This window comes from Antechinus flavipes, chromosome 2 (assembly GCF_016432865.1).
Source record: "Antechinus flavipes isolate AdamAnt ecotype Samford, QLD, Australia chromosome 2, AdamAnt_v2, whole genome shotgun sequence".
Lineage (NCBI taxonomy): Eukaryota > Metazoa > Chordata > Mammalia > Dasyuromorphia > Dasyuridae > Antechinus > Antechinus flavipes.
The window spans coordinates 116,871,498-116,885,443 of NC_067399.1; the positions used below are offsets into that span (position 1 = coordinate 116,871,498).

At 34.6% G+C, this 13,946-nt stretch overlaps 1 protein-coding gene and 1 long non-coding RNA gene across 4 annotated transcripts in view; one reads left to right on the forward strand and one right to left on the reverse strand.

Moving 5' to 3' along the window:
• Positions 1 to 13,946, forward strand: part of MEIS1 (Meis homeobox 1) — a 153,702-nt gene that overhangs the window by 136,854 nt on the left and 2,902 nt on the right. For all 3 annotated transcript variants that reach the window (XM_051975401.1, XM_051975403.1, XM_051975402.1), the window contains exons 10-11: positions 12,190 to 12,329; positions 13,602 to 13,691. In XM_051975401.1, coding sequence (XP_051831361.1) covers positions 12,190 to 12,329; positions 13,602 to 13,691 — 230 coding nt within the window. The remainder of the gene's footprint in view (positions 1 to 12,189; positions 12,330 to 13,601; positions 13,692 to 13,946) is intronic.
• Positions 12,172 to 13,946, reverse strand: part of LOC127548149 (uncharacterized) — an 8,259-nt gene continuing 6,484 nt past the window's right edge. The window contains exon 2 of the long non-coding RNA XR_007950326.1: positions 12,172 to 12,326. This is a non-coding gene — a long non-coding RNA (uncharacterized LOC127548149). The remainder of the gene's footprint in view (positions 12,327 to 13,946) is intronic.

Below are 13,946 nucleotides of genomic sequence, written 5' to 3' on the forward strand. Positions count from 1 at the left end.
AAAGGGCATTATCTCTAGAATCTGAGAGCTTGGGTTCAAATACATTTCTCTTTTTTACTTTATGTCCCTCATTCACTTGATCTTCCCAGACCTCAAATCCTTTATCTGTAAAATGTGGGGAGTAGGCAATTATTAGATAACTTCTAAAGTTTTTTCCCCAGCTATGATATGATCCTGTATATTATTTTAAAATGTAAAGGGGGATGTCAGGCTATTATTAACAACTTGTCTTCATTAACAGAATATCAGTTATAAAGATGACAAAAGTTGCATCACACTATACATTTTGTATAGGTTTCTATTAAAACCTATAGGTATTAGGATAGATAACATGTTCATATTCCATTCTATCTATAGAAATAAAAATATTATTTAAATAACTCCTCAGCTGTATTCTATGGAACCAATGTGTATTGGTGAATCTAATTTGAGAGTCCTTGAAAAAATAATATCAGTAGTAATTATATGGAGGTAGGAGGGTCTGGGGAAGGGATGATGCAAGCTGGGAAGTGAATCTGGATGATATGAAGCAGAAAAATGTTTCCAATATAAAGTATAGAGCTTTCATTTTTGGTTATTGCATAAGGCACAAGGGAGACCAGGTTGCCTCAAGATCCAATCAAGTGGGACTTAGTCAAGACATCAAAATGATGGCCACTGTGAGACAAAGATCTTTGCCTTGAGTCCAAAAAGTACTAACTTGGCTGAACTTGAGGGAATGGCCTTGCAGAAAGGTAGACACTTGGCATAGCAAGAATAAATGTAGAAATCTGTGGTGTTAAAGAAGCGAGATATGTATAGCACTGAATAGGAATTCTAAAGCTTTATATCTAGGAGAAACCCTTAAAGAATAGGACATCTAAATTTCTCATTTTGCACATGGGGAAGTTGAAGGACAGAGAGGTTTAGTGCATTTCCCAAAATGCACTTAACAAGGAATTTGAATTTGAATTTGAATATAATCCCCCTGGTTCTAAGGTCCAGAGCGTTGATGTAACTTTTATTTTTGGGAAAAATTCCTTCTCATGTATGGACTGAGTAATATTATTATTTGTAAATCAACAAGCCCATGAGACTTTTTAAGCAGCAATGATATTTTGGATTATATAAAAAATATTTATTATACATGTGGGTAATTATCAGGAGGAAAGTAGGCTAAATTTATTCTGTTTTGCTTTAGAATGTATCTGTTCCACATTCTTCTGAATGATTATACTTCCAGGAAAACCTACCCACATTTATGGATTTTCACTTAAAGTATCCCATAGTCAAATTGGTTTGGGAAATTGTCTTCTAAGGGATCAGCCAACATTTCACATCTTTGACATAGCTTCTTAATTCCTGAGATTTTGTTTTTCTATTATCAGCTTCTAACTAACGTATTGAAGAATAATGAATCAAGTTATTTACAAATAGAGCCAGTGGATATCCCCTTCCTGGAAAAATGTAGTCAGGTGTCTGCACTCTGGATTTCAGAGGTTTTGAGCAATGAATGACTGAACAACTATTTTGGGGGGAGGCTGTGTAGAATTCTTGGTCACTTTTTGGACTAGATAAATCTAATGGACAATTTCAGCTCCTAAATCCTATGATCCTTTGAAAAGGAAGAAAAAAATGTTGTTATGCTTTAAGAGGAAAATGCATGGAGATGGGGAGAGACAATGGCAAATGATTTTTAAAAGAAAATAACTATGACAAAATAGAGAGAGAACATATTGAAGCTGAGCAGTCTGAGGAGCTTTATTCCAGTTGGCCAAAATAGATAGAATCTCTCTTTCCTGACTAGGTGGAGTTTAACAGAGAAGTAATGTATTTTGGCAGAAGAAGCTTGGAATCATGCAAGTTAGGCATACATCCTAGTTCATCATATGCTAGCCCTATGACTTTAGGTAAAACTTGGCAAACATTAGTTTCCTGACCTGTATCATGAAAATAATCATACTCAAACCTACTTCACAGAATTTTTGTTTTATTATTTATTCAGGGAAGCTATATCTCTGAATGAGTAAACTCAAAGCCCTTTACTTAAGAGAGAAAAGTAAAAGATAGATGTTTGTGTGATTCTAACAGCAAGTTTTAACTAGGCTTGTGAAACATTCATAGGATCAAGAGATCTAGATTCAAATCTAGATCCTGTCATGATTAGGTATGTGGCACAAGACAGGCATATCAATATTTCACCTCTCTTGGGCTCAGTTTCCCACTCTATAGTCAGTGATCTCTGAAATCCCTTCTTAATTCAATATATTATTAAACTACTATATTAACACTAATAGATTAAGCAGATTGATTTTATTTTAGCCTACATTAGGAAAGAGAACATATATACAAGGAGGGAAGGTAATAGTGATATCATTCTCCTCTCTGACCAGACAAAACCTAGAGTATTGAGTTAAGCTCTATGTTTCACGTTATGAAAGAGACATTGATAAGCTGTAGAGAAATCAGAAAAGACTACCAAGTGGTAAAAGTCTTAGATATCATGCCATATGATCATTTGGAGAAGTTGGGGGTATTTACTCTTGAAGATACTATATACTAGATACTAAGATCTAGCATATATTATTGTCAATAAATTTTTATGGATTTAGTACATAAATTTAGGTAAGTTTGTCTTCATGTAGCTTAGAGTCAAATAAGAAGACAAAGTATGCAGGTAGAGAATTACAATATATAATGATATATGCTGATGGGAAAGGTACTATAGAGGAAAGTGCTGGATTTGTAGACAGGGACTTAAAAGCCAAATAGAGGGGTTTTAATAGTTACTCTATGTACAATATGAAGCCACTGAAGAGGTTACCCATGAATGAAGAAGATTATTCTAGTAGCAGTATGAAGGATGGATTAGAGGGCAAAGAGATTAGAGATGGGAAGACCTGTTAGGAGGCCATTACTCTAGTCCAAGTGGATGGTAATGAGGACATTAATGAGGGTGATGAAGGTAGAAATAGTGATGAATGTGGGGATGAATGTAAAAGATATTCTAGAGATAGAATTAATAGGATTTAGTAAATGGTTGAATATAAGAAATGAGGGAAAAGGAAGGTTCAAAGATGTCATGGATTTGTTATTGACGATACTAGGTGAATAGTAGTGCCTCTAATAGAAATAGTGATATTATAAGGAGGGTAGAACTGGTTTCAGAGGGAAGAGAAAAATCTTAATTTTGGATATGTAGAGTTTGAGGGTCCTCTGAGACTCAGGCAAGAATTTCGTTGGCAATTAGAGGAGTTGGAGATACAGATTTAGAGCTCATATGCATAGAGGTAGTAATTGATGTCATGGAGGTAAATGAGGTTGCTAAAGGAGACAATGTATAGAGTTACTAGCAAAACGTTAAGGACAAAACCTTGGATTTTTATTATTTTATTAGAATATTTTCTACAAAAACAAAATTCAATACTTTGTTAACCCAGTTAACAGTGTCCAAACTAATAATACATTATGCTAAAAAAAACTTCAGTGTCACACTTCACATTTTTTTTTTCTTATATGGAACTTACATGTGATTATTTCTGCTAGGTTTCAAACTATTACTTGGATATTCTTTTAAGATAAAATATATTCCATAATTATAACTAACTTTATTATATGCATTTACTGTGAGTGTTTTTAGCCACTCTCAACTTGGATTCTGAGTGGGGTTTCAAGAGAGAGTAGAGAAGCATGGTTACGCACTATCCAAAAATAAGAGCTAGCCCAATTTCCTATGTAGAAAATTAAAATATAACTGATTAGTAGGCTTTGGTTTCAAGAGTAAAATAATATTTTAAAATCTTGCTTTCAAGTAAGGCTTTAGGAATTTATAACATACATAGAATGATATAGTCAAAGAGTTAAGGTTTCAAAACCCCAAATGCAGAAGTATTTTTAAAAAATGGATTGATAGTTAAGTGTATGTGTATATATATATATAGTCTTACTGAGTATCTTATATGTAGCCAATTTTCTTCATTGCAGCACATAACTCAGACTTTCCTATGATAATTTGATAAATACTTGGTTCCATTAATGCCAAAGAAGTAAAGCTGAGCTTGAAGGGAAATATATTGATGTCTCTAATTGATGGGCTCGCTGTAATCTGAACAAGTTCTTATACTGGGTTTCTAAAGTCGGGGCATAGTAGAACATGTATTCTTTTCCTTTTTCCCTCCCTGCTGTCTTTCTTTTGTTGTGCCCCACCCCCATCCCATGGTATCCTTTCTCTCCCCCAAAATCTCCCTCCAGCATTGTCAGTGATGTATTATAGTCTTGGAACTATCTGTAGTTTGTAGGATGTTTGTAGGATGTAGGAAGCTAGAAATGTTGCCAAAAACATGATTTCATAAGGTTTGACTTGAGATTCAGTCAACTTTCTTGAGTGTTTTGAAGCTCTATCTTACAAAGAAAGGGAGGACAGAAAACTTGGAAGCCAGTGACTGCCAGTTACGGGTCATTAAATTTGATAACTAACTTTAAAATAAAAAAGGTTGTTTTTAAGAACCTTAGCAGAATTTTTTGAGGTTTATTTCTTGTTTTAGGGCAAGAGAATATTTGTATTTGGTGTAAGAGTAAAAACTCCCTAAGGAATGAAATATTTGTATGTATTTTAGTCTTGACTGAAGAATACATAGTATTATTTTCTGAAGTATTATATATTAGTTCAGTGTCCTCAGTTTTGTTGTTAGTAAGTTATTTTCATTCTCATTAGAGTGGCTGGAAGTACACTTTATTAATATATGTAAATATGTATAACTGTAGTCATAAAGAACAACTAATCACAAATAGTATTTTCTGGGGTGAAACAGTGTATAACAAGAATATTTCTAACAGTAATATTTCCAACCATGGCATAGAAATAAGCCCCAAATCAGCAGGTTTGTAATCATTCAGTATCATTAGGCTTTTTAAGACTTAATAATATCAATTTTGGTATTATAATAATATCAATTTTGGTATTATTGGAACTCCTTTCTCCCATTGTCTCCCCCTTCTTACTCCTTCTCTCTCTCTCTCTCTCTCTTTCTCTCTCTCTCTCTCTCTCTCTCTCTCTCTCTCTTCTTCTCTCTCTCTCTCTCTCTTTCTTCTCTCTCTCTCTCTCTTCTCTCTCTCTCTTTTCTCCTCTTCTCTCTTCTCTTCTCTTCTCTGCTCTTCTCTTCTCTGCTCTTCTCTTCTCTTCTCTTCTTTCTCTCTCTCTCTGTCCTCTCTCTCTCTTCTCTCTCTCTTCTCTCTCTCTCTCTCTCTCTCTCTCTCTCTCTCTCTCTCTCTCTCTCTCTCCCCCTTCTCTCTCTCTCTCTCTCTCTTCTCTTCTCTTCTCTTCTCTCTCTCTCTCTCTCTCTCTCTCTCTCTCTCTCTCTCTCTCTCTCTCTCTCTCTCTCTCTCTCTCTCTCCTCTTTGTTTCTCTGTCTCCTCTGCTCTTCTGCCCCCCTCCATATTTATTGGAAATTAAGGAGTAACATGAAGTCCTCTGGGGACCTGAAGATTGGAAATGGTGGAATTTTTTTTTTCCTGGAGAAGTTTGAATTGGTAAGATAGTATACACCTAATAAAAATGTATCTTAAACACACACACACACACACACACACACACACACACATACACACACACACACTTTTCAGGGAGTATATCAAGAAGCCAACTTAGTCTATTGGTGACCATGATAACAAAACAAACCTAGCTGTTCAACCCAATAAATCAGAATTTATTTGGGAAGCATGAAAACACAATTTCTGAAAGTTGGGTTTTCTTACCATCATCACAGAGGACCAGAAGGACCTTAAAGCGTCATGAGAATAGATATGAAAGGAGTAAATCCTTGTGAAAAATATCACCTGTCATGGAACATAAAACTAGGACAATATACCTCGTGGTTGGCTGTATAACCAAAGTCTGTTCTGTTAATTGCTTAGTAAATGAAAATAGTATCCTGATTCCTGCTTGTTCATAGAAGAAACCAAAATCAGGTATCCAAGTACTGGATGTAAGTGCAACAAAATGGGGAGTGTGAACTAGAAACCAAAGGTCAAATGCAGACAGTTACACCAGTAGGTCTTGATTAGAAAATTATGCATATGATCCAAGACAGAGATTTTTTTTCTTTAAAGAGGTATTGAATGAACACCGGTGGAGGGGGAGGGGGCGTTGGGGAAGAGGGAAAGGGGAATTAAAGCAGAAACTCAATTAAATATAAAGTGTCCTAAAAGTGTTAGTATAGTTTTAAGCTTTAATAACTTTTGGAAGCCCCAGTGTAAACCCATGTTAGATAGTGAAATACTGTCCCCAAATTATCCTTCTTTTCAATCTGGAATATAAATGCATTGTGTGTAATGATTATTTAATTCATGTTTGTTATCCATAACATCTGGCATGGTGCCTGGCATATAGAAGGTGCTTAATAATTTTTAATTGATTATTTCCATTATTTCCCATCCAAACATTATTTCCCATCACATGTACTCTAATATAGCAAAATTAGCCTTCTTGTTTCCTCTCTTCTTTTCTCTTCTTCCTTCCTTCCTTCCTCCTTCCCTCCCTCCCTTCCTTCCTTCCTTCCTTCCTCCTTTCCTCCTTTTCTTTCTTTCTTTCTTTCTTTCTTTCTTTCTTTCTTTCTTTCTTTCTTTCTTTCTTTCTTTTTCTTTCTTTCTTTCTTTCTTTTTCCCTCTCCAAACTTCCCTCCCTTCCTCCCTCCCTCCTCCCTCCCTTCCTCCCTCCTTCCTTCCTCCTTCCTCCCTCCTTCCCTCCCTTCCTTCCTTCCTTCCTTCCTTCCTTTCTTCCTTCCTTCCTTCCTTCCATCCATCCATCTTCCCCAAACTGGAAATGCAGCACCCATTCATTGGAAGCTTTGATCTGCTTTCTTTCCAACCTGGGCTAGTTGATCTCTTTTTTAGGAAGCATAGTAGCTCCCATCTCCATGGACCAACCATATTGGTGCCAGATTTATTGGCTTTAGAAACACTGAAGCTCAGAACTTCCAAATTTAAGCAATTCACCAGCTTCAATCTCCCAGGTTGCAGGGATTGCAGACATATACTATCATGTCAAGTACTTCAGTTGTTTCTTATCTATGATATTCTATGGCCCTTTTCCATGCCTTTGTGTTGACTGCCCCCCATGCCCCTTCCCCTCTACTTCTTAGAATGCCTAGGGTACTTTAAGAATTAGCTCAAGCACCATCTTTTAAATTCTTGTTTCCCAGAGCTGCTAGTGCCTACCCCTCGCAATTACTTTTAAATTTATCATGTGTAGACATGTATGTATGCCATGCATGAATGTATATGTATTATATATGATGTGTGATATAGATGTATATGTTGTCTTCTCCAGCTATGTTGTAAGCTCCTTGGAGATAGGGACCAAAATAAATTTCTGTTGTATAGGGATAAAAATCCTTTTTTGCTGAATACATTGCCTGATGCATAGTATTAATAAATATGCTTACTGATTGATCTGAGGCCAGTTATGAGGCCACTGTATTTCTTTTATCCACAAATGGATTATTATTTAATTTAGAATTTTCTGCTGTTTAAAGTTCATTTTCCCTTTAATGTGTCAGCTAAGAGGTATATTCTTTCTTTTTTTTTTTTTTACCAATCTCTTTTCCTTGTCTATCTACAATGTATTTTTTTTTCTTCAGAAAATATTAAATCTAAGATCTTTGAGATATTATAACCTTCAAATTTCTTGAAAGTTGAGACTAGAATTTTTCATCTTTATAACAACTGACAGTCATATAATACTCTTAAGTATAATTCATATATATTCTGCTATTTGAGCCCTATAACAAAAATATTATTCACAATTTAACAAATCAGAAAACTGAGGCTATTAACTGATTTGTTCATGGTCATCCAGCTGGGACATGTCAGGGGCAATATCTAAACCCATTTCCTCCTGACTCCAGCAATCTATACATTTAGCCAAACTCCGTCTGTCTCTGTCTCTCTATGTGTCTCTCTCTATCTCTCTGACAACACACACACACACACACACACACACACACACACACACACCACATGTGAAATGATAGCTAAGTGAAAAGGTTAACATCTAAACCTACTTTGACGTAGAATGAATTTATAAAAACGGGTTTGTTCTTTATATATTTTGTTTGGCTTTATATTTTATTATAGAAAGGGAACCAGAACCATATAAATAGAGGGAAAGAAACACATTTTTCTCTATTTCAGAATTTTCTGTTTTTTGGAGAATCTAATTCATTGATGTGTATCCCAATTTTACAAAGTGAATCAGATTTTTTTAAAAAGTGAAAATAAAATTTTTGTTTTGTTTTGTTTTTTAGAAAGCCCATCCTGCCATTCAGCCTAATAAGTATATAAATAGATGTTTCACAACCAATTGTCAAAGAAGCTTGCTTTTAGAGCATTTGATTTGTTTCTGGCTACTCATTATGTCATTATCCATATCCATATCCATTGTGAACTTTAAGAAAAAGGGTACATGACAAAAGTCATTTTATAAATATGACAGCCTCTTTAAACAAAACTAACTGGTTCCAAATTTTAGGAAGTGGAGTAAATTGAGATTAGATAGTGGCCATCAACTATAAAACTAATGAAATAAGGTTTCTTGATTTTTTTTCTTTAAGTTTTCAAAATTGTAGAACCTTCATGAAGGTGGTATGGAAAATTCGGACTCAGAATGGCTAATGTTTTTATGTATATATAGCTGTAAATTCATTAATGACACTTTTATTTCAACTACTATTTTATTGTACAATCAATAGTGGGGGTCATTTCATAGCTCTCTATTTTCTTCCATCAATAACTACAGCTTATTCTTGGGTTCATAGGGCAAAATGTCTTCATATGCATGGGTACCAATGTGCATAAACATCTGTAAGCAGCTTTAATTAGGACACAGATGTATATATACATAATATATGTATGGATAAGTATACACACATATACACATATTGTGTTTCAAAAAGATGTTCTGTTGAGTTTCCCTCTTCTTCCCAAGGACAATAAGAAGGCATACTAATTTAATGGTGTTTATAAACGAATATTAAGCTCATAGAAAGCTTTAAGAAAGTTTCATATTCAGTTTTCAGAAAATTTGTGGTAGCTTAGAGTCTACCCCAATGCAAAGGAAAGCATTTTGTTACAAAGGCAGGGAGGATGAGACAGAAGGTTAAAGGGCATTTCGGAAACAAACAGCTGGACCAGTTTATTTAAACAGATACAGGGATGGGGAGCTGACCTCAGTTTGACTTCTAGTGGGAGGAGCAAGAATGTCATTTTATTACTTTGCCCAGAAGGAAAATGTTTTTGTATATGAATTCACCCTGAAGCCATCTAAACCCATGGCTGTTATATAGAACTTGAGTACAAAAAATACCTATGAGAATGTTTAAGAAACTACTTTAAAGAGGTTAATTCTTATGAAGGTTGCAAAATGGATCTGAGGATACTGTGTTGTTTTTTTAAATGGAATCACATTTGAAATAAATCCCTCTATTTGTTTAATTATTGGTCTTTTAAAAATGAGAAACCAGACAATTGATCAAGTAATGATTTATTCATAAAATTATATATATATCATAATTATTTGTATTTGTCAATATTGTATTATGTTTAAAACATTTGAAATTTCAGATTTTACTTGAAAGGTTTCTAAAGTAAGATATTCAATTGGAATCACTTTTGAAATAAATCCCTCTATTTGTTTAATTATTGGTCTTTTAAAAATGAGAAACAAGACAATTGATCAAGTAATGATTTATTCATAAAATTATATATATCATAATTATTTGTATGTGTCAATATTGTATTATGTTAAAAACATTTGAAATTTCAGATTTTACTTGAAAGGTTTCTAAATTAAGATATTCAATTAAAAAAATAGCTATTGAAAAATCATGCCCTCTTTGCTAACATAATTGTGTGAGCATATGTATCTATGTGTGCATATGTCAAACATGGCATAGTATACCTTATGTCATATCTGTGAATCATATCAGTTTAGAACTTATATTAAATTGAAAATTGAATGCAAATAACTATTAATGGGGAAGACAGTCAGAATTATGAGATTTGAGGCTGGTTATGTCAGTTGGATAGAAGCTAAAGAGGCTACCCTGGGGATGGGCCAATCCCTATTAGTTCAAACCGTTTTCACCCATATTTAGTTTCACCCAAAACGAAACAAATGTGTAAATGCAGAAAACAAAAAAAAATCAGGTAATTTATCCTGTTTATAGATATTATCAACTTTATCATATACATCTTTACTATAAATCATTAATACCACCACTATATGGACATATTTATAAATGTTTCCTACCAAACACACAGGAGCATTTCTAGAATCAATCAGATGAAAACCGATTGTTCAATCAATAAACTCTGTCTGATGTTATAAGCATGGTAAATAAGGTGGGATATAAATCATCACTAAAAATTACACTTATTAAACATTTGCTATGGATGATTGTGGACCAAATAATGTATTAAGTAAAATTTGCAAACAAGGTTCCTGCCCTCTGGGAGCTTATATATTACCAACAATGCGACAGATAGGTTGGTTATTTCTTGACTATACTACTTTAGTGACTATGAAAATTGCTTTTGCTGTATTCAGTGTATTAATATTAAATAATTTTCTAATTGGTCATGCACCTAAGACAGCTAATGAAAAAGCAGATTTCCCCCTATTTTAATTAGTTATTTCACATGGTGTTTGTGCTACACCTGTGCTTATAATGAGAATGGAGAATTAATCTAACCTTCTGCTCACATGATTCTAATTTTCATGGTTTATACAAGATAATGATAAACAGATATTCAACACAATTTGTTGTAGATCTGGGTTGTAGATCTATGTTTTTTGTAGCTGCATGTTGTAGATCTATGTTATTAGCAGGTCAGGGACAATATTTACAAGAATTGATACAGTATATATTTCCATTCAAGTAAGTCTGCCCCACCAAAATATTACATTTTAGATTTTGTTCTCATTTTTATTTTAATTACTTTTCAGGAGATAAAGGAACATAAAAGATCCAGGATACTTGGAAACTATAAGTGTCATGGAATATGAATTTCTACTTTAAGAAACCTATGTTCATTCAATGTAATGACTCTCTATTTAGGTGCCATTTTCCCTTGTGAGGTGGACAGATTATGAATAGCAGAATTGCAGGCTGGAATTCATACTGGACTATAGTGGCAGCTTTAATTATTAATAATGCATTATTAAACTTTTCATTGTATATTTTTATGTGCTTCTCATTTTTATGTATTCAAAACTGTGTTGAGAATTAGAAGCATTTACCATTTCAGAATCCAATATATCTTGTTCATTTCTTGAATTGAGTTTTTAATTTTTATTACATTTAGTTAGCACTCCAAAAGTACCTTAAGAGTTAACATGTCAGAATTATAACCTGGGAGGACAAATTTTAACCACTTTTTATTTTGAAATAACTAGCCTTTTTTCCCTGCTAGTACAATAATTATGTTCTAACAAGATGTTTGTTATAAATTTTCTGTACTAGCAGGAGAAAGCAGGATTATAAGTTCAATTACTGTATAGCTGTGACCTCGCCTTGACCTCAGACTTTGCATAAAGAGCAAAAAAAAAAAAGAAAAAAAAAGCTAAGAAATCTCTTCAAGGAATGCATTTCTCTGAAGTCCCCAGCAGTGTGAGTTAGTGGTGATAAAACTCCAGACATTCTCTCATTTGATGGTGTTCTGCCATCTCAGTTCATTATCTTAATAGTGGGCATTAAAATAGAATTAGGTTTGCAAGAGGTAGGGAAGGTTTTGATAAAAATTGTAAAAGGAGGCCAGAGAACATAAGATAGAAATGTCACTAATTAGGAGAGGTAACAGATGCCCTTATGAACATCTCCCTATCTAGACCAATTTTTCGCCCCTCTGAATTGAAAAGAGTGGTGGCTAGCATTGTTTCCTGAAAACTCTGCTAATTCCCCCATGAAAAGATGAAATGGAAGTGTCCAACTGTGGTAAAAGCAGGCAAACATAAATCAACTCAGAAACCCCAAGCTTGTATGCTCAAAGGTCACCAGGGGTTATAGGTTTTGCAGCATTTGAAACTGCACATGGACCAGTCCAGGGAACGAAATTCTAGCCTTGGCTATAGCTGAATTCTTTTCTTTCTCCTTTAAATACAAAGCAAAACAACAAAAACATGCAATAATGATTCGCTTTACTCTTTTGTTACAGGTTTATTAATGCTAGAAGAAGAATAGTTCAGCCCATGATAGACCAGTCCAATCGAGCAGGCAAGTCCCCCATAGTAACTGTATTCAAGTCACGCAAGCGAAAGCCATCCTCAAGCCATTCACCGGGAGGTCCATTACCTGGTAAATAAACTGGGAATGAGTGCTGGGAGTGATTGACAATTAAAATTAAACCAGTCTCGTTTCATAACAACACTAATCAATTTAACATCATTAAAATATTTGGAGAAAAAAAAGCAAATAGAGAAAAGTAACGATTAAATTATATGCTCAGTTACAGGATTCTTTGTACACATTCGATATATTAATGTTATTTTTTTTTTGAGTTTTCCTTCCCAGCTCTTTCTGCTACTATGACCACTCCCTGGTGCATGGCTTGGTGTGGAATTGCTGTAAACTTTATTACCTGTCAAAAGGGCAAAGGGGTCAGAATCGCTTGTGGGACTCAGTAAAGTTCAAAGACATTCAATGAGGTAGAGCTTCATATGCTTTAATAACCCAAGGCAGTTTACTTCTGAAGCCAGCTTTTAATGTGCGGTTAAAATGTAGAATTCAGGTAGTGGTACAAATACAAGGTTCTGGGTTCTCTAGCCTTATTCATATCCATCCTCTGGGGTTTAAGGTGTGTCTGTGTGTGGTTTTTGTTTTGTTTTGTTTTGTTCTTGTTTTTCTCAAGCTATTTATATTAGAAACTTAAATACCGATACTGCTATAAAATCTTGGCTTCTAGAACTAAACATCTAGGATGCATCCTCATTCTAGGATTTGTTTTAATATTATGAAAAAGCAAGTAAGATCAACAGAAAACTCATTTACTCAAGCTGGTGTTGGTCTATACTTTCTTTAAAAATCTTTCATCTCAATAGTCTCTGAAAGTATATTCAGTATCACTTTGGATCCAAACATATCTAGTCATGTTCATACATTCTGGATTTTTTTTCTTTCAACACCTATTTTACGATCACCAGAATAAAATCCAAACAAAGTTTCTAAATCTTAACTGTCAATAGAATCTTGACACTTTAGTCCTAGCAGTTTTATTTTAATATAGTTTTGAAGCTATAGCAAAAATGCAATTCGGTATATTCTCTTTCTGTGTCGGTCTGTGTATTTGTCTCTGTGTCTGTCTCTATGTCTGTCTCTCTCTAGGTGTGTGTTTCTCTCTGTGTGTATCTGTCTGTCTATCTATGTCTCTGTATCTCTATCTCTGTCTCTCTGTCTCTGTCTCTGTCTTTGTCTGTCTGTCTGTCTCTCAATCTCTCTCTCTCTGATTCTCTGTGTCTCTGTCTTTCTTTGGTCCTTCCTCTCTGTCTTTCTTTGGTCCTTCCTCTCTGACTCTCTCTCTCCCTCTCAATGAAAACTGATAGTAAGTAACTATGTTCTACATTTTTATAGTAAGTCAAGGAACACCTTATAACCCCGATGGACAACCAATGGGCGGTTTCGTAATGGATGGTCAGCAACACATGGGCATCAGAGCACCAGGTAAGATGTATCTCTTGTCGTTGTTACTGTTGCTCCTCTGGTCTGTAAACGCTACCTCTTCACCAGCACAGGTAAAACTACCACATCTCTTGCTGTTTTCTCAAACTGCCTGCCTTGCCTTGCCTGTCCGCTGTGCACCTAAGATATTACGCAGAGAAATCGAGGATCTTTACACTCTGAAGACCTTAACCTTTTTCTGCCCTCTGGAATCTGAATTTTTAAAGGGTCTTTTGGCACTATCTGTTGACTTTGCTC